Genomic DNA, 27,139 nt, shown 5'->3' with positions numbered 1-27,139 from the left:
GGGAAGCACAGCATTCATTAAAACCATGATTACACTATAATAGAGGTCATTCAAAAACCTCACATGTGACAAATGTACGAAGATGGAGTATCAAGTATTTCAAATTCAATTGATATTTGGGTTAAAGAGGAACCACTGTGACAATATTTTCCCAACATACCTTTTACAGGTGTGTCCATGTTATTTTCTGATGTGTGTGCTGTAACCAGTCCAAAATCACCAACTTTTACTGATCCATCCAAAGAAAAGAAAATATTGGATGGCTGTATAATCAGAAGGAAAGGAACAGCATATTTCAGTCGTTTGAAAAATTACTATAATTGCTTAAATGGGTGCATTACCAGGGCTCGACTTTCAGGAAAACACATTTGGGCCAGCTGGCCCCTAAGTTTTCAGATTTAGTCGCCAGCACAAGTAATTTAGTCACCACACATTTTCAGCCCTTCAGGCCTTGCACACTTGCATAGTCAATTTTCCTTCAGCTTGTTTACACATGTAAAAGTTGTATACCCTTTTTTCTTCTAACCAAAATCTATTACATATGCTTCACTTTCCAACAATACAAACTACAGTTTTCACAAAAATCTTAGGTATCCGTTGCAATGTTGTCAACCAACAGTGGCAACGTCAAGCTCTGATTACTTAATATCATTTATCAAACAATGCAATTATTATAAAGTTATTATTAAACATTTCTGAGTTTGATCAAAGGGACTTGATGGTTATCTTGGGATGGAAGGTGACTTATTTCCACGCGCAAGTTTGCTCTAGCTTTCTTGCAAGGATGTTCAGGTTTGCACAATTGGCAAGCAATAAAACTTGACATTAGAGAATTGTACATAAAGGCATGTCAATAAACATGAACAAATTCTCACTTCTGCCTCATGACAATAGCATTAGAACAAGATGATAATCAAGATGATAATCTTTTAATCAGGCACATCAAAAATTACACAAGGTTAGGGAGGATCCACATTTTGAAAGTATAGACAGAACATTCTGTAGATAATGACTTCCAAAGGACCTAACTTGAACATTTTATCCACACGAGCTCAGATTTGCTATAAGGAGGAACAGGGTTCCAGTGTACAATTTTCAAAAATGGCGTTATCATCGTGCTGAGTAATGATGCACATTACACAGACATTGCCCTGATTAAACTACTGTTTACCTTTAAATCTCTGTGCATAAGTCCTCTGCCATGAAAGTATTCAACAGCACAAAGAATCTGTAGTTTTATTCAAATTATGCAAAACAATTAACTCATGTTATAACTAAAGCCTGCACTGGGCAAACTTGCACAAAATGTTATCTAATATTATTATGATTGAGCAATGTTTAAAATCATGCATGCTTTATATCATAAGAAGGTCTGAGAAAAGGCAGCCAAAAAGCTGATGTGGACCTACCATATAAACTAAATATCTGTCAAACTACAAAATATTATAAACTTGTATGAGGAAGTAATATATACAAGGAAATCAAAATTAACTTTACTAAAACTTAATTAGGATGAAGTTAACTATGTTTCATTAGAATAAGAAATTAAATGAATAGAGATAACTTCATGGAAAACGTGAGCATACAATTTTCATTCACGAGTTGAGTAGTACTAGAAAACAAACAAGTGAACGCAGCAAACAAGTGAGTTTTCTGATAAGTATCAACGAGTCAATAAAAATCATACAAAGCATTTTCCATGCTGTAATGTGTTTATTTCGTAGGTACTGAGATTTTTTCGTGTAGTATTTGGTAGACAAATTGCACAAATGGGGCGATGAAAAGCATAAAAAAAATAGTTTAATATCGCTCAACAACAACTACCAGTAAGTTAATGAAAGCTTATAAAATTTATGACACTTACTGTGTTCAGCATATATCAATAAAGTCAAATGTCTATTACTAAAGGAAGCCATGCCAATGAACTATGTAATGTCATGAAAATAAGTCCATATTTAGTTATCGTCAGAGTCACTTTCCAGTTTTAAAGGCTTCAGACGTTTCCATCTTACTGCTACGGGCCTTGACGGATTTGTGGCAAGCATCAGAGACTGATTTACTATATTGATGTGAATGGAGAATTATCACCTTGAACAGCTCCACTGAACAATGCCATAGACTGCTTACCGGTATTCTGGGAGTCAGAGGACGATGGATGGGCTGATTGAGATGAGGACAAAGCTGAGGTACCAGCCGCCACACTGCTTAGCACTTTTGACATAATTATGCATCTGGGCCTGGTTGTTCAAAGCCCAATTAAGCTGACCCCAGATTAGCGAGAAGTTTGATTTCAGTTTTGTAACTTTTTGGTGAGGTGTTCTGTTTAAATTGTTTGCCCTTCAGTTTTGAGCTGTAGTGATCTCAAACTACACCAAATATATGAAGTGAAAAACATTTTTCAACAACAAAAAATAAAACTTCAGTTAACGTTTAATCCTGGGTTAATGTTAACCGGCTTTCGAACAACCTGGCCCTGTTGTTTCGTTGAAACAGTGCTGTAGTTTTCTATGCTCTTCAAATTCTTATGACCAGATAGGTGTGCAAATATTTGTGTGGGTGGAATGTCATGTTCACTTAATATCTGGATCACTGTCTTTCTGCTGCTGTGATTTCGAACCCTGTTGTTTTCAGTCTTTTCAATTCCTGCCTTCTGAACCATTGTCTTCATTAAACTGTTGAGTTTGTTAATGCCAACAGTGCCAGACTTGAACCAGCCTTTTTGTTGTGAGCGAGTCTGCCTAAAGCATCGTCTTGATTAATTTCCCAAGGTCTCTTCCTGGCAAAATATTTGTAAATTGCATGCAACAGGATCTCTTTCATGTCCGTTGGTAGCAAACATTTTTGGTGGTACTGCACTGACATCGCTGTAGTCTGATCCAGTTCTAGTTTTCGTCGTTCTTTCACCAAATTCCAAGTACTCCCCTGCGCTTGCCGTTTTGTGTAGCTTTACATCTCCCCAACACATATCATGATGTTCTTTGCACCCATGGAGTCCAAAGTGTAGAGTGTTGTTTAGCCAGAGCATGTTTAAAAGTGCCTTAGGACTACACATACCGAGCAAACCCTTGTTGTACAATACCTTCAACTCTTCACAGTGTCTTTGCTTGTCAAAGCTAACGATGGAATGGGTTTATTCCCTTTTCCTTGCTTCTTTAGCCATTCTCAGAGACCAAGTCATTGATTATGCTGGTAGAATAGCTCTTTTTCTGTCGTTCGAAGCTGGCAATTAAACTTCAAAGTGAAGTTGGCTCGTACTCTGTTCTATCAATCTTTAGTGTGGATGGAGATGATAAATTGGCTAATGTGTTCATTCAGCTCAACAGCTTATTTAATAAATATCTTCAATTTTCCTGTCTTTGTCCTTCATTTTCAAAAATCTTTCAAGCAATCTTACAAAAAACAAAAAAAACAAAAAAAAAAAACAGCTCTTGGCTGACGTTCTCTTCAGTACATTCATTCATCATTAGTGAAATTTCGTTGTTTGTGTTGCTGATTGGACGAACAATATTTTTCACCGTGAAATTTTGTCCTTCGTGCTCCCGATTGGCTACATTTGGAATCAGTAGGAGTTTTATTCACTATCATAGTGAATCATGAGGATTTTTGTGGGTAAATCTCAGTACCTATGAAATAAAACTATATATGTAAATTTATCTCTTCATGGTGATCAGAGATGCTTCCTTATTAAGGACATTGAAAGAGAACTCAGCAATGTCATCTTTCATCAGTGCACTAAGCAGCAGGTTTTATCTTCACCTGTTCAAAGACTGTCAAGCAGAAGACATGGTTTCTTTCTTGATTGGTTTTAAGCCAGTCCTTTAAGCTCTCTTGCTGACACAGCTGCATTTGTATAAACAGGTACAATGGAGCTGACAGCTTATCAGCATTGCAAGACTTATTCTGGCAGTTGTGTTTTTCTCCTACAACAATAAAATTCTGAATTAATTTTTATCAAAAATTTTGGTTGCTGCTATTATAAAGCCTAATCTGCATAAATTTCATTATAAAAAGAAACATGTCCCACATAATTAAGCAAACATTTGACACTCTTATTTTGATGGCCCTAATTTCTCCCGCAAATTGCTACATTTGGAGAGAATAAATAAACAACAACAACCGCCTGAACAAAAAGAAATTGGTAAAAATGTTCCAAAGTTAACGTACTTGATAGTAAGGAGTGATGTGAAGATGTGAGACACAGTTCCTCTGATGAGTCAGTTTCCCTAGACATGTCAGAGTCTTCTGTGTTTGTAGATGAGGACAAAGATCCAACACAGCTGACACTGGCATCCTAATAACAAAACAAAAGAACATTAACACTGCTTACTGAAGTTTCTCAAACCAAACTAAATTATGGGTGACCTGAAGAAATGCATGTTCATCTCATTTCCAAGTGAACCACTTTCACACATGTAATCAAGACAAACAAAGACAATGTTGAGCACCTGACTACCTTATTACAAGAAAGTTTTGTGACATTAATTTTGCAAATTTCTCGATTTAAAAAAATGACGTAAATAGTTAGTGTCATGAACATAACATGACGTGAAAATTAAGTTACTCAGATTAGTTACTGTTCAAATAATTATAGTCCAGCCATTGCATTTTTGTTAATTTTGATGTTATTGTACCATTGATAAAAATCGGACATGTTTAAGTAATACTGCTAAGGAAATAAATCATGTGTTACTTGAAAATGCAAAATCACGGAATTTAAGTGTTACGAAATATGTGCACCTCAAAATCGCAAAATACATGTAAACATGTAACAAAAATTTCATGTAATAAGGTAGTTTTTACACAACCAGCGTGAGAGAACACTTTATGAAATATTATTATTAATAACTATTATAATCATAATTATAGTACCACTTTGTTTAGTCAACACTATGCACTTACTGGTCCCAAGGGAAACAGATTTGTTTTCCTGAGAATCTCCTAGAGAAAACAAAACTAACTGTCCCCCAAGAAACCAACAATTACAGTACTTATAGAAACTGTCCAGACTGAGTGAAGTACTATAATTCAGGGAGAAATCACAGAAGTAAATTTAAAATTGGGCAAGTGCAAAGCACTTGCCTGCCAGGTGACATTTAGATTATGCCATTACCACCTGACCATAAATTAAGACTGTACAATAGATTCAACTAAATTCCAGCTATATAACAATATTGTATGTATTGACTTAAATACGGGCATAATTGTTTGGTGTTGCAGAGACCTTGTTATTGGATTTTATAGAGTTGTGACAGTGTTGTTCAAAAAGTTCTCACTATTCAAGGGAGAAAATCTTGTCTACATTTACTGGAAGTGTACAATGTAGGATAAGTCTAAAGCATTAGCACAAAGTGTGCTTCAAAATCTTGCCTTAATATCACTTCTATAACACTGCCACCTTGTTAAATACAGTTAAATCCCTCCGATACGTTAGCCTAGCCACAGACTGTAAAGGTAAAAAGGTAAAGTCTGCATACCAGCCAAGTGGTCTATCAGGCTGGAGCTTACCCTGGTTTCTGTAGCACGAATCAACTAGGAGTATTTCTACTCCCCCCTGGATGGGATGCTAGTCCATCGCAGGGTTACCCCCAGCATTAAGTTCGCCAGTACCCATTTACACACCTGGGTGGAGAGAGGCACTGTGAGAGTAAAGTGTCTTGCCCAAGAACACAACACAATGTCCCCGGCCAGGGCTCGAACCCGGACCGCTTGATCCGGAGACGAACGCACTAACCACGAGGCCACCGCATCTCCCCAGCTACAGACTGTATTGCCATACAATCAGTGTCTTTAACTGAAATACACATGGTTGGCCATAACAAGTCAATCATCCTTTAGATATCATTGCAAGATAAAAGCTCACACCTACCTTGTTTTCACTTGAGTCAGAATGTCTAAAGACAATACTGTTAGATGCACTGTCTTCCACAACATTGAAGTGAAATCCATTTTTGGGTGGTGTCAACCCTTTGTTGCTCGATGAAGCAAATTCTATGCTGAATGAGTCACTGATTTCATGTACATCTAATAAGACTTCATTCTCTAACTGATGAATATTAATTACGTCTCCATTAATTCTCTCACAGTCCTCATCCAGATTAGAGTTACATGAGGAATGCCTGGATCGGCTGCTGGTACTTGATTTCTTTCTCCTTCTGCCACTGTTTTCCTGTTCTAAACCTGTATATTGTAGATTAAACATTTCAGTTGTGTTGTCATCTACTGGGAGGAAATTTACCAGTGATTGGTTGACTCAGTTGGTAATGAATGATAAACTTGAGACTTGGTGATCAAATAATAAAACAATAATTTATTACTGAACACGGTTATTGTAAAATATTGTAATTTGTCAGTATCGCGCAGATCAGTTACCGTAAAATTCCGAAAGTAACGCCCCCCCTGAAAATAACGGCTCCTCAAAAGTAACGTTATTTTTTCCCTTCCTATTGAACCCTGAAAGTAATGGTCCCCCTGAAAGTAGCGGCCCACCCGAAAGTAGCGACCCTTTGAAGAGGTCACGAAAAGAGAAAGTCTCTGTTCTCAACTGCGGGTCATGCAGATGGAACAGCCTGACTGGAGGACTGAATGCTGACTTGAAGAGCTATCTGTGCTTTTAACTGTTTATTCCGAACTTGACTGAATTTTTCTTTAAACTATGATTTATAAACTATGCTTGTCTAGCAGCAGAGTCAAATTATATAAATACTGTAGGCATAGGGTAATCAGTTGCATTGCAATATAATGTGATCATTATTCTTTCGATTCGCCCTACAGTATCAACTGGTTTAAGGCCTTTGTTTGTTTAGACAGTCTGGTTTGTTTATGTGGGTAGTCAGAAACTTACACAAAAGGAACGTTTAATTTCTTTTGTTACCCATCCCCTCTGTCAGAAACGACTGTTACTGGATAACGTTTTTAACCATCTGAAAGTTAAGGCTACCTGTAAGTAACAGCCACCCGAAAGTAGCAGCCTCCTTTGCCTTCTAATTCTGTAAGTAACAGGGGCCGTTAATTTCAGAATTCTACGGTATTTGCCCCAGCCTTTGGCTTTGCAAAATAACTGATCTGCTTGCCACTGACAAATCACAATTTGTTCATCCAAAAATTGTTAAATAATATGTAAACTGAACAAAGCAAATTGGCCAAAGCATTTATAAATTGTGTTTGCAATAACACAATCTTTCAATTTACGGCAACATTCCTCACAAGAAGACAATAATATTCTATTTAAAATAATAAACACAACTTAAGTTATCGTTGTACAGTTTTTAGTCATAAAATTTGAAATGCACTCAAGAATCAAAACAACTGCAAACTGCTTCCTCAATCAGAAATCAGATGGGAGACATTCATCAGCTTGCCTAATGACGTCAGTCCGCCCGTCTCTTGTGATCATCACATTTCTACAAACACAATGAAGCATTCACATGAATTACTGTCACAGTTAGCCTCACCATTTAGCTTGTACAGTCCATCAGCAGGTGATGCATTCATTACAATCCCTGACCCAAATGACGATGCTTCTGACAGCAATCCACAGAATGTCCTTTAATATTCCAAACAAACCAATAAACAATATAATCATCAGATGGTATATATTATTATTTTGTGTATACGATTAAAAAAACTAGATACTGAAGGCTCCTATCATGGACATAAATTAGGTGAAGATTTATCCCAGACACACAGCTCAGTGATCTAGATCACTGGTCACTGGCCTTATGTACTGTTCTTGGAAAAGCTGTTTACTTTCACAGTGAATCTCTTGGCCCAAGTTTAAATAAGAAATATATGAACAGATGGCCTAGAAACCCCAAATGACCTATACTAGCTCATTTGACACTTGATGAGGCAACCAATTCCATGCAATGTTTTGCAAGCCATCATGTCATAGTAAGTTGTATGCTGTATCAGATCAGATATGACAAGAGACTAGGGCATGTGATAAATTACTTTTACCAGATCTCTCTTACCCTTGTTCATACATTTTTGCATCAAGTTCTTCCTGCCATCCGACCGGTGGTGCCTCAAACCAGGAGTTGTAATACCGTACTATGCCAGGATGCTCAAGCTTAGCCAATGCCCTAACTTCACGCCTCACTTTTTCTAAAGCGTCATCACTTAGGAAAGAGATATTATTTGGTTACTTATCTTAAAGGCTGCAATATATCATGATGCAAAGATGTGTTGTAAGAAAAAGCAAAATAGTTTGAAAGGCTTCCAAATACAACACCCACTACCCAATATTTAGCCTACTGTATTTATCCATTGTACTCCCATATACTTTCTCTTTGCTGGAGGTGAAAGTACTAATATCACTGTACATGATGTGATGGACAGAACATAATCATGACTCCATAACTACCCTCATTATGTTGTCAATCACCTGTACATTACTGGAATGTTAATAATTTCTAATTTATTCCCTTATCTCTCAGTCCATTAAAGCTTGCCAAAAAGGAACTCAACAACCAATATTTCTCCAATGCAATAGGCCCTTTGCAGCTAAGCCATCACATGACCTACTTTTCATAAAATCATGGGCTATAACTTAACGAATGCCAGAAATGGAAAAAGTATGTCGAAAATATCAAAATGGCCAAATTTGAGGCCCCCATCATTAAAGAATGAGATTTTATGACAGTCTGAATTTTTAAAACAATAAGAAGATTTGTATGGAAACGTCGTTGGAGAGCAAGAACTTCATCTCCAGCAACATTTTCCACACAAACCCTCTAAATTTTCCGAAAATTCAAACTGTTGTACAAACTTTCTCTTTAATTCCAGGGGCATCAAACTTGGCCATTTTGGTATTTTCGATGCGCTCTTTCCATTTCTGGCATTTTAAAGGTGGCCAAACACAGTTTTCAAGAGCCTATGCCTAATTCACCATTTCTTTTAAGCTATTTATGCTTTGGCGCCCGTTTTTTGCAAGAGTCAAGGTTAATCACAGAAAAGTTTATTCTCGCATTTTGGCTAAGGTGTGTGCTGTTGCCATGGCAAAGGGGCTGGTTAAAAGCAAGGCTTAAAAAATGGTTTTTGTTTATTTAAAAGAAATCCAGTCGTTAGATTTTTTTCATCATTTGCCCACTACGAATTGACATTAAATCCCTTCTGTCAACACTGTTCTAATAAAATTTTGACATAGGCAATTTTCGTAATTCGCCGTAAATCGTTTTCACTGCATGTTCTGTATTATTAAAAATTGCCTATGTCAAAATTCAGATTTTTTGCGATAGATCATTCACGTGGTTTCTGAACTATTTTTTTGCCAAATTTCTTGAAATTCTAACGACTGGATCGTCAGAAATCGGCAAGTTTCTGCAAAAGCAATTGGTCTCAATTTTTCGAGCAACTGCGCATGCGCTGCATTTAACTGGGTTCTTTCGGTGACAAAGAAAAAGCCGAGAATTGCTGGGTTCTTTGCGTCGTTACCTTTTCTAACATATCTTTGTAATAAAAGACTAAAGCCATCAATAACGCACTGCGTTCAATAATAGAGAAAAATAGCACAGATAGTGCGGGTGTTGAGTAAATAAAATGATCGCTCTATTGACGGCATGTTTGTTTTTGCAATCCCTGTGCGCGCGCTCAATTGCATCAGCAAAAGCGCGCGCGAAAACTGTGTTCGGCCACCTCAAGTTATAGCCCATAATATAATAATTTTCTAGGAAAATTTGGTCATGTGACCCCAGCTGCAAAGGGCCTATATGGACACCAGTCTGAACAATAACAGCTTAGTATGGATATATCAACAGTTCTCACCAGTTTGGTAAGCGGATTCTCTTGATGGCATATTTACAGTCATCCACCTTGTTCTTAGCTTGAAACACCAGACCAAAGCCACCTTTGCCAAGGCACAGTTCATGTTCAAAGTCAGTTAAATATCTGTCAAGTGCAACATACTGTAATTCATCACACTGTCAATACTTTTACACGCCTCTAGTATAATTTTATCAAGTTTGATTCTATCCAACATACTTGACTCAGCATAAAGTGGCAACTATGTTTAATACAATTCATGTTATGGTACTGGTCCATGCCTTACATTAGTATTTATTTTGTGGTATTTACATGTACATGTAGCTGGCTGCACCCATGAAGCTGGGAGCACATGTACATCATTGTGAAGCTAGAATTACCTCAAGGAGCTCTTGCTTCTTTCATTATTATAAAATTTATTTCATAGCACATGACAAGAGGTACTAAAAATATACACAATAGCCTGTGTTTAGCACAACAACATCCAAGGCCATTGTCTCTGCTGGCAAAATTCCTGTTTACTACTCACTTCCATTGAATAAAGATTCAAAGTTATTTCACACATTTACCTTGAGACAAAAGAATTTGATAGGGTTAAATCAGGGGAGCTTGGTGTAGAGGATTCCTGTAAAAACAAAACACCATTATGTCAAAAAAAAACAAAAAACTATATGATGTTTTGGACAAAAAAACACTTGACAATAAATCTGTGATAGAATGTTTAACACTACAGCATAAAAACTTACAATGTTTTAATAATGTTGGGTGATCCTCATTGTCAAAGCAAAGTATGGTTTGAAATGAAAGGTTGTAATTACAAACAACAGGTCATTTATAAAAGAGAACTACAAATGATCAAAATGGAAGTCAAACAAAAAGTTATATACAAATTAAGTCTATATTATTTACAATGTAACTTGCTTAAAGAGGAATTTTAACCTAATTTGAGCATACAGACTCACTCAGTTAGTTTCTGTCAGTAACTGCGGTCAGTAACATTATATTCCAACAACCCATGACCAAGCAGTATATCAAGCAGAATAAAATAATTGATATTTCTTTTGCATCCATGTGGTTAATAATGATGCTAACTATAAGAGAAGAGAACTCACATGATTGTCCATACAATCATGTAGAAAGTTAAATATTTTCATTAATACCTTGAGTGTTTCTATTGATGCTGTAGATGAACATGCTGTTAATGTGTTTGAAGGCATCCTCTGGTATTTCATTATTGCTTCATGCTGAAATGGACATGACAAGATTTAGATTAAGTGCACAGATTATTTCTCACAGAGGCCTGAACAATTTGTCCATGGCAAGTAGTATCAGCATAATAAGAAAAAAAGAAACTGAAAACTGCTCCTGGGTCAGTTAATATAAGTCATGTAAAATACTAACAACTTATAACAACTTACAGCGACAAAGAAACAGGGCTCTGATGAACACTTAATAAGTGCTACCCTCAAACATGTTGAGGAAAAAAAGTTATTAAGCACTTACCAACTAATAAACTATTATTAAAATACACTTTCATTTTTCATCAGGTTTTTCAAAGTGCTATATATTAGTATACTCATTCATTTTACAGCCATTAAAAAGTAGTATGCTGTGAGGTGTAGTCCTCAACAGTAAACTTTTCAGTTAAACCCCAAGCAAATTAAGCATATCAGTCTGCTTTAATTAAACTAGTCTTAATATAAAAAAAAAAACTGAAAACACTAACAAAATATACAGTGCATCAATATTTAAAGATAAATAATCTTTGATGATTAATGTCCTGTAATTGAAAAAGCAAGAATTAGTCTAACATGACCCAAACTCACATTTTCTTTGTTTTGTCCACGGAGGAAATGAATCATGAACTGCACCACAACAGCCACAGCAACAGTCACAAAAACAGCACCATGCCTTACAGGGAGAAAATATTGATCATCAGTAAGTTACATGTCATTTACTTGCAGCACATTGGAAAACATTGCATACGACTACTTCTTGCACATGAAATAATTCTTACTAACAGAGTTCTACATGACTTGCATGGATAGTGTTTGCCACATTGATATTACCGACAGTAAAGCTCAGATATAAGAAAACATCACACTACTGTATCTTGCACAATTTAAATGTCAGGAAATGTGCTAGCATGTTTTTCTAACATATGCTAGCATAGGTCCATATATTTACATGTGGTTTCCAAAACCTATTCTTTGTTATGTTATTTTCAGTAACTGGTAATAAATAATATTTCTTTATTTGGTAACATGCATGACAAGTCAACCATTAACAAACAAATTTGAAGAGAAGTACAGTATAAGGACTAGCTAGGAGTCTCTATTTCTTGAACAAAAGTGTTTTAAACTATTATGTCATGCTCTTAACCCAGTGCAACTTTCTTACCCTATCCATTATCCAGTCTCTTGTGTTGTAAGTTGACTTTCAATATTTTTTCTCTTCATAACAAGTAAACTAATTATTTACTGATCATTCTTACCACCATATTGAAGACTCAGCCTGATTGTCCAAAATTGTTCCAGAATCATTATTCTTATCTTTCATCAAAGCATCTTCAGAATCCACGGGAAGCAATTGTTTATCTTTGTTGTGTGGTGGAATCACTGGCATCACCTCACCATAAAGGTAATAACCATTGTCTACAAATCAACAAGCCATTATGATAATCAATTTTGATTTATACAATGCATCTCATTACATGTATGTACTCAGGAAATAATTCTCAACACATGTCATACAGGTACATATTTCACATTAATTTGCTTGCAAATTCAAGTAGCAGATCTGTAGGAAAAACTTCTTATTAATCACTAAAAGCAGAATATTGTTTGTTTTTTGTTAATGAACATTCTTGCCAGCTATCACACTTAACTGTAATGTGAGATCTCACATCAAATTTTATTGAAGAGCATGAAATGCCACCTTAAATTATTCTGGAGATCTTTTGCTAAGTCAAATGTACAAAAAAAAAATCAGACTTGCCATATGATAGTCTTGCAAAATTGCTGTTTATTGTCGCTCATTGTACAAAAAAAGAAATGGGATGAAGATTCATGTAGCTTTAGACTACAATTTGTTTTCTAGGCTTAGTGGCTACTAACATCTCATGGAGCTTACCAAAAGGATATTCCATAGGATTCCACACAGCTAAGTCTTTTGTGACTACAGTGGGTGTTCGTGATGGTGAACTTGTTAAGTATGGCCTCCAAGTTATCTGCCTTGGCCTCTGTGCCACAGCATTACCACTCACATCATCAATTCTTGCTGCTAAGTTTTCCTGAGCAGGATTAAATGGTTCTGAGGTTTGAATGTAAACCTGACCTTCATGTTTCCCTGGAATGCAGCCAAACAAATATAATATATAATGCCAAATAAAAATTACTTACAAACTTTGTTTTTGTGAGCATGCTACAGTATACCAAAATTACATTTACTTAATGTATATAAACATGTTTCAGCCTAATAAAATTATTGAAGTCAGTGACATCTCAAGACCGTTCCAAGTTGTGTCGCATATTTATCACATTCTGTTCTCAAGAATTTTAAGTACTACAGATGTTCCAGGTAGTTCTGGGCCAATGATCGATTAGTATATGTAATAGGACTACATGCTGTCCACTTTGGAAATACTTGGATGAAAAAAATTCCGAGGACAGCCAAAATCGGATGAGGCCGCAGGCCAAGACCAATTTGGCTATCAGAAGAACTTTTTGAATCCAATTATTTCCTAATTGGACAAGCATGTAGTCCTGTTACTTATTAATTATATAGCTCGTGAGGTAATACAGCTTTGCAAGGAAAACTGCAGTAACTGTCTCTGAAGAAAAACAGACTGGGCCCTCGATCTTCCGAAACTTGGGAAAGCTTCAAAAATATCCCGTGATCTATGGAGATCGCTGGAGATTGTCACAAGTCTCGGAAATCCTAGGAAGTGTTCGGGTGATCTGCGGAAATCTTCGGAAGCGTTCGGGTGATCTTCGGAAGTACTCAAGTGATCTTTGGGAATCTTTGGAGAAGTTTGGGTGATATTTGGAAATCTTTGGAAGTGTTTGGGTGATCTTCGGAAGTCTTTGGAATTGTTCGGGTGATCTTCAGAAATCTTCGGAAGTGTTCGGGGGATCTTCGGAAATCTTCAGGAGTGTTCGGGTGATCTTCGGAAATCTTCGGAAGGTTTCGTGTGGCCTTCGATAATCTTCGGAAGGTTAATAGCTTAATTTCATTGACTGAGACAAACTGGCCTATTTTTTCCCAAATTGGACAGTTTCTGTGTTTTACTCAAAGTCCTTATTGAAAACTGTCCAAATTAAATCCCAGATTGGACAGTTTTCAGAAATTAAAGGATAATATATAATAGTTGTGCTGAAAATACTGAATTAACTGACTGCTATATAATTATAATCGAAAGTTGATCGAAAAGTTCAAGTGACGCGACAATCGATTACGTGTTTTTCATAATCGATTGTTGCGAAAAAATTAAAAATGTGTTGTTGTAACTTCAAATACACCATGTTTATTTGAAAGATGTGGCATGCTAAACTGCTTTGTATTTCATAAACAACTGAACCAAAACATAAATTACAAGCTCACTGTTTCGCGTTTGTAGTATCACTACTATCACTAGCAAATGAAAGGTATTAAGAAACAACATCGCAGTGAAATGTCGCCTCAAATTAATTCGCAGGGTCCTCTCTCAGACCTGCCTTGCTTACATGTTGCTGACGAGTCCAACATGGTAGCTAAAATGGCTGAGTTGGAGATCTGTCGTTATCCTGGAAAAACGCCAGGTCAAAAGTGTGGGAATATTTTGGTTTTTATCACGTGAAGGAAGGGCCCAAATCAAAGGAAAACTTGGATATGACGAAGGTAATCTGTAGGCTCTGCAGAAAGCAATACGCCAACAAAGGTTTGTGGCACGTGTGTTTTGTTGATTTCGTGTCAGTCTCACTTGAAAGTTGAAATCAAAATGATTACTAATAAGTTGTAATAACATTAAAAACAGTTTAAAAACGTCAAGCTATCACTTTGACTTCTATGTAGGTGAAAAATACATGGAATGCCTATTGGTAGATTTTTCCAATTATAATCGATGATCGATCGGTTGGGGCAATCCAATTATTTCCGATGATCGATTGTGAAATGTCAACCGATTCCCACTACTAGTTCCAGGTTGAAAAGGACTAATTAAAAATGAATAAACCAACAATCTGAATACAGTCATGCCTTCACGCAAAGCAGTACAATGTAACTAATGACAATGCTTCTTAAACAACAAATACTTAATTATTAATTAAAACTTAAGACAATTTCTTACCTATGTACATTACTGGCCCCTGTGGAACCTCTCCTTGGGTAGAAGAACGAGCTAACTCAGGCATCACATCCTTAGTAAGCAGCGTCACTGGCTGAACAAGACCTTCATTCAACCTCCAAACAGCTGCTATGGGGGAATCAAACTGGTGGCTCCATAATACAACTCCAGTTTCTGTTGAGCTCTGAGTGTTGACAGCAGCTACAAGACCACTGGAGATGGACACCTGCAGACTCCAATCTGTAAATACAGTGTCATCTTCAACAGAGCAGTGACCATTGCCATTCTTCTCTAAAACAGCTTCTAAAAAACTCACATCATGTTGTCCAACAGAGAAATTCCATCTGAAAGAATAAGTACAGTATCTATGTACATAGCCAATCAAAGGGAGTTCTTTGATTTTGTACAGCATATATATTGTTATTCTTTAACCTCTTCATCAACAGAAATTTATGCAAAAGGAAAATTTTTAATTAAGGTCACCATGGTAAACTTATAGGTACATTTTCTGTCATTTGATAACAAAATGTAAAAATAAGATATAGAGGATAGTACATGCCCGCGAGTGGATACGAATTTTATCTTCGAGTGTTCAACTCGATATCTGAGATATTGAGTTGAACACGAGAAGATAAAATTTGTATCCCCAAGTGGGCATATGATATTCTGTTTATTATATAAACATACTAATGACGGCGTTTTTGATGATTTTCCAAAGATTTCTGGCCACTTTCCAAAGATTTCTGAAAATTTTGCAAAATTGTTCTGAAGGCCAGACAACAACCAGACGACAACTGAAGAAGATCCAAAGATGTTTTGATCATACATCAGCAAATTTAAGTGTAGTTAATGTCATTGTTCCTGGCGAAAGTAAGTTAATCATGGCAACTTGCAATTGACCCAGAGCTATTAATCAAATACAAACAACTCGTGATGGCGTTAATGGGGGAACACTGCCTTGCATTTGGTTAGCCCACGCGACTTCCGGTGATATCTCCCCAGCCCAGCTGAATGACAGACAGCATGTGCTGGATTGGACAAGAGTATTGGTTAGCAAGCGATGTTCATTGGTGATGAAAAGCTTGGGGGAAGTCGCTGCGCAGACTAAACCGCACCATGCAGGAGTGACCCTTTGTTTATTATGCAGGAATATATGACCAACCTTGTCTCCAAAGGGAGGGAGGGAGGGAAAATTAAACGATAGATTTACAATAAGTAATAGTTACGTTGCTTAGACGAACTCAAAATGGACTCTGAACAGTTGTCTGAGCTTTTATATGGAGACGTTCATCTGTTGGTAAGCCAGAAGAAAAGGCTGTACTACCGAACAGCTTACCCTAGCATGTGCAACATCTTAAACATGAATAATGCTTTAATGCTCTGCACCAATGCTATGGTTCGTTATAATGTTCTGAAGGTAACAAAGCTACAATGTTTTAGGTTTAGCAACAATAAAACTTACAGTTTCCTGACCTTTGGAATACAACTGTTCAATAGCTCTATAGAAAGTGATGCTGCCATGAAGGGCTCATTGAGAACATATGTCTCGCTCCACTAACTATATTTTACTAGCGTGACAGTAAAATCTCATTTAAAGGGACAAAAGAAAAATGTTATCAAAAAGGAATGATATCTTCACAGTGTGAAAGATAAAAATAGTATTGTCAATGCACGCGATGAAGATGTGACTTTTTAGTAAAAGGAAAAATCCTGGTATTTCACTGGTGTTTATATGATAAATTATTTTAATATTCAGTTTTAACCCATGGGCAGTTTTACACTTTTTTCACAGAAGGACTGAATAAGTCGACATAACTGTAAGAAACAGCAAAGACTACAGGCACGATTGTACCTTTCTACTCCTGATCTCTGATCAACAGCCCGGATGGTCTGCTGTATTCTTTTGAGCACAAGGACGTCACCATCTTGGACGTGATGCTCATCAGGCTCTGTGAGTTGACAACCATCAGCAGAACAGATGTAACGTACCTGTACAAAACAAACCCATCTCTAGTTGTTAATCTACATGTACAGTGTAGTCAGAGTATTTTTTTTTTAAAAAAGGACTGACATTACAGAGTCAGATTAATATGTCCAATCCCATGTAATGAAAAAAAAATATATATTATTTTAACTAAGGATTTTCTTTTGTTATTTTCTGCCCAAGGTGAATATGAATTTATTAATTAGCTAATTAGCTAATTAGGTCTGTTTCTCATGGAAAGTGTATAATCAAGAACCTTCAAGGAAAAAAACTCACGTAAATTTTGCAATTCACATGGTATTTGACCAACCTTTTCATTATTATTTGTACAATATATTTAAAGTAGCAGCTGCATGTCACAATTGTGGGGTTTAATAAATTGTTTAAGAAATGCATGTACAAACTGCTTCAATTACCTACACTAAAATATTCTGCTCTCATATTGTCAAAAACAAAATGAATTACAAACAATGGTTTTACCACGCTTGATACTGGTACTTGTTTATAAACATCTTGGCCCATAATCTTGTGTATAACTTTTCAAAATGCAATCATCATGACCGTAAACCTACAATTTTACCACAATCACTTGGTAAATATTGCCTAAAATAATTGGATATCAAAAAAATAACTGACCTTTCCAGAGTATGGATTAAGACCACAAGTAGTGGCTTGTTTGCCGCCAACTAAAACTGAACCATCAGGCAGCTTGAAGAATGAGCCAAGAAGTGTGTCAGCAGTGAAGGGGATAGGCTAAAGGTATTAACAACAACACATTAATCTCTCTAACACTGCTATCAAACAAAATTAGTCTATCCAATAAATGTTATTTTGTTTACTTTTCCCTTTCCCTTTTATCACATATGCTAGTGAGTACAAGGCATAACTTCGAAATCATATCAGCTGCAAGAATCTTGAACATAAAATGTTGACTTACCTAAGGGGAGTAACTAATATGTAACATGTGAATTTTGGTGCAGTTACACACCTTCCCTGACACTTGTGCATATTGATTTTTGTTTGCAGCTGACTTGTACAATATATCTAACCTGTTTATGTGTACACATATAGCCTGCAAATATAGCCTATGTCAGGCTACATGGATTTTTTTATTCTGCTTTGGCTCTCAGACAGTCATTGCTTACTCTTTGTACTAGCTTTGCATGTTATGCATAAAAAAGGTTTGCATTTTTTGTTTTGTATACATATGCACTAAACAAGATGAGGTTAATGGTGCCTAGTTCTTGGGGTAGTATTTTTCCAGTACAGCCTTTGATCTTGGTTAACAGGACATTATTATTAATAACAGGAACATTATTTGCAGTTATCATTTCCTGGCTGATGGAAAAAGACATGCAAAAAATATCGAAGACATCTACTGATCTACTGCTTAAAGTTACATAAATTTAACCTGTGTCTCATATTTACCATGTCCATTGATCATAAGATCATATACATAACTAGAGCTCATTGTTACCTAGTAAGAGTCCATTCTCATTAAACCTTTCTTTGCGCTTACCTCAACTTTGTCTCCATTGACTTGATACAATCCACCATCTAATGATGGGATCAAGCCCACATGCTTTGCCATCTGCTCAAATAGAAAGGTTTCACATGGTCAGAGCAAAATAGCTATTTTTCATGGTAATTTCTTCTTTACACATACCAAATTGGTAAATATGCTAAGTATAAAAATATTGGGACTATTAAACAAACATAATTTGTACACAGGATGACACGTGTCTGGGCTCTGGATTTTCAAAGTTGCACATTTATGCAACCTTGAAAAATCTAAATCCATTTTGTGACACCTTGTGCATTTTGCAAGTAAACCACAACTACACCCCTGTAAATCCTGTTGAGCCTCCTTGATATGGGAAGGTTGTCGCATGTGAACCTAGGTTAGAAAAGTTGTCCTGTTGGTCAACTGGAATAGCATCCCACACAGTTTCTAAAGATAGATTACATCACCAGAAGACCCCCTATATGACTTATGCAAGAATTACAGTCTGGTAGAAGGTTTTGTATGAGTGTGTTGCCTTCTAGACCAGAAAATTAGGCAAAAAAGGAAAGACTGGTGGTCTAGGTTTTTGGTCAGCTTAACAAATAATGTTAGAAAGCAAACACTGCTGCCATGGGTAATGTAAAACAGATTCAAGGTGTCCTGACAAAATCCTAAATGTCACAAATTGCATGAGGATCTTACAAAGCTGCAGTGACAGTAGGAGAGATCCCAAAACCATCAGGAATTGGAATTCGAGAACTTCTAGAACGACTGTTGCGACAAGCTGATCAGAACACTTCTCAGAGAAACGTATTACGAAGAAATTTATCTGCTGTTTATCCTGGTCCTGAAGAGAAGACTTATCAGCTGGCTTATTGCCAGAAATTCCCAAACTTTTTTTTTTTTTGATACAAACATATTACAACATTGCAACAAATTACAAAAGTAGTGCAAAAAAGAGGATTGTTACAACTGATAATATTCTAATGAAAAATAGTCGATAATGTATACAGTAGTAAATATTACAAACAATATGTCTCTCTAGCTTTGTAAAAATGTGTCTAGCTGGGGGAAAGGGCAACATAGTCACATCAAGTCATTTGTCTATTTCAAGCTGGATAATAAATTTAGATATGAATTCAGAAGTATCTTGTTTCTTTTGCATTGTTTTGCAAGCATAGTGGTATTGCTTTGCATATAACAGAAGAAGATGCAAATCCTTTGTTTGGTTATCAGAAAGATTGGTGTTTGGTGTTGGTAAATTGAGAAAGCATTGTGGCGAGGTTAGGCTGACATTGATTTGGTGTAAACTATTGAACCATTGAAGACACTCGTCACATAATTTCAAGAGAGATTGACAATCAAAGAATGCATGTTCAATAGAGTCATTTTCACCGCACAGAACACATTTGGCACAGTCAGTTATTCCAAATCAATTAAGTTCTTTATTAGTAACTAGTATTCGGTGCAGCAACTTGAAATAGAATTGTCTTAACTTATTATCCTGAGTGACTTTATAATTGTTTTGGATACAGTTCACCCAATTGACAGCAACTTCAGGACAATTTTTCCACCATGATTTAATAGCAGTAGGTTCTGTTTTGATTTCCTCTACAAAAAGTTTATAAAACTGCTTGCAGAAAGTTCTCTTTAAATTGAGAGTGATATCTTCAGATAGTTGGAAATCGAAGTTTTCGCAAATTGAATTCAGATCCCCAAGGTCCATATGAACTGATGCGTAACTTTTGAGATAAGCGGGAATAGCTGGGGTGATTTGGTAGTATTGCAGAAAGTTAACTTTGATGTTATATTTATCGCTGAATTCTTGTGGTGAAAGATAATTACCTTGATTGTTCAGCAAGTCTTGCACAAAAAGAACATTACTATCCCGCCACGCCTTCCAAAAGACCGATTTGTTTTCTATAGTTATACAGAGTGTATCTCTGTTGTTCCACAAAATGAATTCGCGTTTCAAGGGATCTTTGTAATTGCTACGCAGTTCTTGAAAGGGATCAAGGAGTTCTCGATAAAAGAGAGGGATTTTTCTGTCTAATTTCTTGTCACTGTAATTACAGTTTAGAAGAAGAAGGAGCCCACCATGTTTATTGAAGTAGTAATTAGGGATTGCCGTCCAGGTGTCATGGGTGTTATTTAAGAGTCTACTTATCCAACTGAGATGTAGTGCTTTTATAACAGTCCTGAAGCAGGGAAAGCTTAGCCCACCCTTAGATAAGGGGCGGAACAGAACCTGTCACTTGATCTTATCTCTCTTATTCTTCCATAGAAAAGCAAACAGTTTACTTTGGGTTTGCTGTATCGCTGTTTCTGGGACAGAAAGCATGGAGGCAGTATAGATTAGCTGAGACAGACCTAGAGATTTTGCTAGCATAGTTCTTCCAAAGAGCGTCAGGTCCCGTGACCGCCATATATTAAGCTTCATTTCCATTTTCCTTATTTTGACATAAAAATTATTGTTGTTGTTGGCAGCTGCATCGTGGGAAAGGTAAGTTCCGAGGGATTTTATGGAATCTTTTGGACACTGGAATTTTAAAGGCTCTATCTTATTTTTGCTTGAAGCACCAATCCACAAGGCTTTTGTTTTCTTTTTATTTAATTGCAAACCAGACAATACTCCAAATGAATTAACTATATTCATGGCATTTCTAAGTGACGTGGTATCTTCAAGAATCAGGGTTGTATCATCCACAAACTGTGAGATCTTAGCGTTCTGTCCACTTGGGAGTTCAATGTCCCGGCAGAGTTGGTTTTGGTGTATTTTGAGGGCTAGCAATTCGGCCACTAACACAAACAAAAGAGGACTCAGGGGACACCCTTGACGGACACCTCGAGAGACTTAGAAGTAATTAGTCATGAAACCCGCATTCATCATGCCACTTTCAACATTATTATAAAGAATGGATATCCATTTTGTAATATTTGGACCAAAGTTGTATAATTCAATACTTTTGTGGATAAAATTCCATTCAATGGTGTCCAAGGCTTTACGAAAATCAATAAAAAGTAGGATGCCTGGGAGTTTTTTAGCCTCTGTATATTCCATGATATCATTTAAAAGCTGAACATTTTGGCCAATGAATCTACCTTTAATGAAGCCTGTTTGATCAGAATGTATAATCGAAGACAGTATTGACTCAATTCTTTGGCCAATTGCTTTTGCCAAGATTTTGTAATCAATGTTTAAGAGAGTTAGCGGTCGCCAATTGGACAGCTCAATAAGGCAGGAGTCGTCTTTTGGTATCAAACAGATAATGCCACGCCTTTGAGATATTGACAATTGTCCTTTGGTAAAAGCTTCATTATATGAATTAAGGAGATGTGTGCCAATCAGGTCAAAGAATGTTTCATAAATTTCTTTGGAAAAGCCATCGTCTCCAGGGGATTTGTTGTTCTGAAAGGATGTTAAAATGTTTTTTATCTCATCAAGTGTCAGGTCAGATTCAAGAGACACTGATTCCTCAAAAGACAATTTGGGAATGTCTAGGTCCTCAACAGAGGTGAAAAAGTTCTCTCTGAAATTCGTGGAAAGAAAGCTGGATGATTTTGTTTCTAGTAAATCGCTATAAAATAATTCTATTTCTTGGTTGATTTGTTTCATGTCCGAAATAATCTTGCCATTCTCAAGTTTTAACTGTGCAATAACCCTTTTCTCAAAGTTGCGCTTTTCTAAATTGAAAAAATAATTGGTAGGTTTCTCACCTTTTTCAATCCAGCGGGCTTTTGAATGGAACATGGCTTCTTTGCCTTTTTTTTGTAAATATCTTTGAGTTCCGTCTTGCTGGATTTGTATTCATCTAACAGTGGTTGGTTGAAGTGGTTGTTTCCGTGACATATTTCATTATCAAGGGCATCGAGTTTTCCCTGAAGATAAGTTTCCCTGTTTTAAAATTCCTTGCGTTTTGCTTTCGAGTATGATATGGTTTCAGAGCGAAACTCCATCTTAATAAGTTCCCATAAAAGTTGATGGCTCTCAACTTCTTGATACTTGATAAAATTCTCGGTAAACATCCTGTGATAAGCTGAACATAGTTTTCGTCTTCTAATAATTGGTTATTGAATTTACACGTGCCTGGGCCGCGATGAAACGCGTTGTTGATTTCTACGCTCAAGTAAATGGCCTTGTGGTCTGGAGCAATTGAGGAGCGGATTTCAGCTGTTGTTATGTTTGACTTTAAAGACTGTCCAATGAGAAAAAAGTCAATTCTAGATTTGAGCTTCAAAGATTTTGATTCATAAGTAAATGCTTTCTTTTTGGGGTGTAGAACTCGATAAACATCAACAAGACCTAATTCGTCCATAAAACTATGAAGAGAATTCCTGTAACTTGTTTCTTGCCATTGTCGCCCTCCACGTTTATCTATTGAATGAAGAGTGGTGTTCCAGTCACCAGCGATTATAGTTCTGGACGTGTTTGTTTTAGAGACAATATCTGTACATAAATTCGGTGTAAACAAAGTTTGCTGTTGGGAATCACATGGAGCAAGAAATTCCCAAACTTCACAACCCAAGTCGTCTGCTCAAACGAATACGATAGAACAGGACAACATAATTATTATCCCAAACACATTTCCAAATTCATAGCAGAATTAGGTGTTCTGTGCAATTTGGAGGACCTTGATTTTAATGGAGCCAATTATCCGACCACATAGACACATAAACAAATCTGGCACTGTGAGCAGACTTCAAATGCATATATTTCATTATAATATAGATAGGTAACAGCGCACACTCTGATTGGTCGAAAACCCATGTTTTATCACAGTGACAGTATAAAACATAGAAAAAGCGTGTTTTATTGTTTTTCACCACATTACCTCTATATCATAAAGAGAATGAAGAAGCCTAAGCAATGTACATGTTTTACACTGTGATAAAACATGAGCTGCAGGCAAGTATTTGCTACATTTCTCGAGAGTTCTCAAATGACCGGAGCATTTTATCACAGTGTAATACATGGCTTAGGCTTCTTTATTTGTTAATTGATATGTTTGCTGCAATAAAAATATAGCGTGTGGGCTAAAACTATATTTTACATGCGAAGACAGAGTGGGCCAGTCTCATCATGGCAATGCAATGAATTGGATCAGATCTACAGTATTTCTTTGCGGTATTTCTTTGCTGGCGGGCTAGCTTTCTTGTGAATGATAAACCTGAATGTGGTGTACAACAATAATATATTTTTCTGCTATGGAGGTGAGGAGTGCATTCATAAACAGCCTTTATACATGAGAAGCCCATCATATTTTGCCACCCTCCTTCAAACTCTGTAATATTATTATTATTATTCCAAGGTAAACATTGTGGGTTTTCTCCAACAGTTTGAGCTAGAGAGGCCATCAAATTGCAAAATTAATCACTGAGTATCACACTGAGGAGCTCACCAGCCAGAGTTCTAAAGATTTTCATTCAAATTTCCATTCACTGAAGCAAGCAATTTACAGGGATTAACTATTTATTGCTATTGATTGTATTGATCCTTGATAGGTTTCCTGTGATTGATTTTCATTGACTGATCAACTCAGGGTATTAAATGCACCTGTGCATGTTCAGCAGTCACTGATAACAAAAGAAACTTAACACAGTGTTTTTGTGCATTTTTAGAGGTACGGATATAAAATAAATATCATAGCTATTAAAAACAATAACGATGTACAAAAAATAACTCAAAATTGTACTAATTAATTTCGATCGGGGATTCCCGCATGTTATGACTGTTATCCGTCAAAATCAGTTCTACTCGTGAAAATATGCCATTCATCTGCATTCACCCCCGCAATCATCAATTCTTAGAAGAGCATTATCCAAAGAACAAGTTTTCCGTAGAATACCTGAATCGAACTGAGGCTTGATGATAGCAGAGGCCCGTGAAAAGCTGGCAAAGTCCACAAAAGCTTTCCATTTTCTTGTGTATCCAACGCGCTCAACTGACCATCCAACGTACTCACAAGCACAAGCGAACTACAAAAAGCCACATACTGACGATCAGATAACGGAAAGGAAACCTTCTGATTCGTTTTCGAAGCTATTTTTACTTACCAGGAGCTGCTCCGAGCAGACAAACCACTGTTTTTCTCGCTGTCCGATTTTCCATTTCCTTCTAGTGAAACCAACGCCGCCATAAACACCACAAATTTCAAAGCCGCCGAGGCATTAAGATTGTTCATTGTATCACAGGACCATGGTTAGGTTCCCCTGCTTTAGGAAAAGAGATATGTCACTAGAAAGGCCCCTTTCCTGTTTGAAAACGAAAACTGAACTGCCCTCGAATTTCACCGCGTGTTTGACTACAATGTCCACCATAGTTGTCAAATACCATTCTAAGAGGTTCTTTGATTGGTTCAGAATATAGGTGACGTAATATTCTCTTCACAATGACACAGCAACCTGGAACTGCGCAACTTCGAGCAAACGTGGCGGTTCAGCGGAGGTCTTGCTGTGTTTTGCTGAGACCAGCATATTGTACGTGTCTCGATTTCCAACTCCTTGATCTCTGACATTGGAGAACATTCTAGAACATTCGGGGTCTGTCGGATCTGTTACAGACAAGCAGTAGCTAGCAAAAACTCACGGGGCGTTTACAAAATTATTTGTTGCACTTGCTAAATTTGTGGTACAGATAATAAGCCACCAGCCCGTACAAATCCTGACCGCATTGAAATTCGTTTGAATAAGCATGTGAGACGTACTCCTGGGGAAATGGCATGTTATCGTTATGGTTCTCTCTCGCCTATATAACTGGAGTCTCGTACCACTACAGCCCCCTATCAGCGGCAGATGCACATATACCATGTCTTTCAGCGGCAAAATGTGTTTGTTTCATATGGCTGCGAATGAAATGTATATTTTCTATTTAATTAAGCGTTTTCGTTTTTCCTATTTTGAAACATGTATCTTCTTATTAGCATTCACTTTCGCGAACGCTCCCGGCCCAACCTCGTTCCCATGGCCTTTTCCCTTGCTTGGGGGCGGGGAAAAGCCCATTGCGGCCATTACTCCACCACCAACACCCTGCTCTAGTCTGAATTTCAGCCATCTCTTTGGGTGATGGAGAAGAGACGGCTGAAATTCTGAACCCACCCTGCTCTACACTCTCTGTGTGTCCGTCACCCGGTGTCCGTTATGGCTTTATTGTGGTGTCGCTCCTCATATCCCAATCCAATTTATGTCATTAACGATTTTTTTCCTCCGTATACATCTGTGTCGAGGTTGTCAAAGAGAAGCGTAAAAAACCATCAACATAAGCTAAATAACACCTCGACCCTACATCGAAGACCTACGCCGGATCCAACAAAGGTGAGCTACTACTACCCACAATACCTTTCGGTCTTATCAGAACAGTTCTACTTCGCAATTCTGAGGCAAATTATGAAGCTCATACCAGTAGAATAAAACACAAATAGTGGTGATAAACATATTAAACTTACGCATTTTAATAACTTGACGTTTCGTATGCTACGCAACATATATTTTCAAAAGTGGAATAAAGACCGTGACAATTTTTGAAAACTATATATGAAATGTATATAAGGGGTCTGGAAACGAGATTAAGAAACATCTGTTTCTTAACAGTAAAACAATAAAAGCCTAAGCTTATTAATAAAGTATCAGCTTCTCACTGCTGACGTTTACATTAAGAGCCGGCTTAAGTTCTTGGATGAGCAAAGTTTCTTTAATTTTACAATGATAATCTGTTTTACCAGAAGCTAGCATAATATCAAAATGATCCCACTTGATGTTGTGACCTGTGGCTTTTATATGGTCGGCAATGGCTGATGTGGGGTCATTCTTAGTGAGAGCCCTGAAATGTTCCGTTTTCCTATCATGAAGCCGTCGTTTTGTTTTGCCTATGTAAAAGTCACTGCAGTCCCGGCAAGCAGCTTTATAAATGACCTTAGATTTCTGTGAACGATTTAGACGGTCCTTGTATTGAAAGAAAGATTTGATTCGGCGAGTGCTTTGAAAACTTATCGTAAGATTGACAAATGAACAGAAATTGAATACACATGATTTCAGACGCTTAGAGATTTGGTCAGCGTGGCTGAGTGGTTTAGGGCGCTGGATTTGAAATCTGGTGGTCCCTGGTTCAAATCCTTCACCCTACTGCTATCTGGATTTGTTCTCGGTAGTCCCGAGTTCAACTCCTCGACTGCGTTGTGTAAATAGCCAACTGGTCAGCCTCCCACCAGTTGGGATTCTTAATAGTTTATTTTCTATTTGCAATATTTGGTTACTTATTTACAGTGTCCCCAATTAGCACAATAGTGCTAAATACATTCGACACTTAAATAAAGTTATTATTATTATTATTACTATTACTATTATTATTATTACTATTATTATTATTATTATTACTATTATTATTATTATTATTGTGACAAAAACTAGAGCTAAGCTTTACAAAATGCTATGATATTTACATAATTTGATGTCTGTTAAACCTGTAAAACATGTTTCCGTATCTAATCATGATATCATGGTTACTACAACTAATACTAATACTACTATCATCATCATAACATTAATTAACATATTCCATACAAATTGGTATATA

The 27,139-nt window shown here is 36.7% G+C and overlaps 1 protein-coding gene across 1 annotated transcript in view; it reads right to left on the bottom strand.

The window, feature by feature from the left end:
- The window catches only part of LOC145477957 (eukaryotic translation initiation factor 2-alpha kinase 3-like), a 30,549-nt gene extending 5,637 nt beyond the window's left edge, over positions 1-24,912 (bottom strand). The window contains exons 1-19 of the mRNA XM_081455836.1: positions 24,625-24,912; positions 24,417-24,546; positions 18,586-18,657; positions 17,703-17,819; positions 16,935-17,071; positions 15,086-15,426; positions 12,892-13,107; positions 12,254-12,413; positions 11,586-11,670; positions 10,920-11,003; positions 10,329-10,384; positions 9,763-9,885; positions 7,971-8,117; positions 7,452-7,543; positions 5,867-6,177; positions 4,165-4,291; positions 3,757-3,920; positions 1,172-1,228; positions 161-263 (exon numbers count right to left, since the gene is read on the bottom strand). Of these exons, the coding sequence (XP_081311962.1) occupies positions 161-263; positions 1,172-1,228; positions 3,757-3,920; positions 4,165-4,291; positions 5,867-6,177; positions 7,452-7,543; positions 7,971-8,117; positions 9,763-9,885; positions 10,329-10,384; positions 10,920-11,003; positions 11,586-11,670; positions 12,254-12,413; positions 12,892-13,107; positions 15,086-15,426; positions 16,935-17,071; positions 17,703-17,819; positions 18,586-18,657; positions 24,417-24,546; positions 24,625-24,752 (2,650 nt within the window). The 5' untranslated portion in view covers positions 24,753-24,912. The remainder of the gene's footprint in view (positions 1-160; positions 264-1,171; positions 1,229-3,756; positions 3,921-4,164; positions 4,292-5,866; positions 6,178-7,451; positions 7,544-7,970; positions 8,118-9,762; positions 9,886-10,328; positions 10,385-10,919; positions 11,004-11,585; positions 11,671-12,253; positions 12,414-12,891; positions 13,108-15,085; positions 15,427-16,934; positions 17,072-17,702; positions 17,820-18,585; positions 18,658-24,416; positions 24,547-24,624) is intronic.
- Positions 24,913-27,139: the final 2,227 nt, after the last annotated feature.

This window comes from Orbicella franksi, chromosome 2 (genome assembly GCF_964199315.1).
Source record: "Orbicella franksi chromosome 2, jaOrbFran1.1, whole genome shotgun sequence".
Lineage (NCBI taxonomy): Eukaryota > Metazoa > Cnidaria > Anthozoa > Scleractinia > Merulinidae > Orbicella > Orbicella franksi.
The sequence above is the reverse complement of the archived record's forward strand: the minus strand, read 5'-3'. Positions and strand labels throughout refer to the sequence as shown.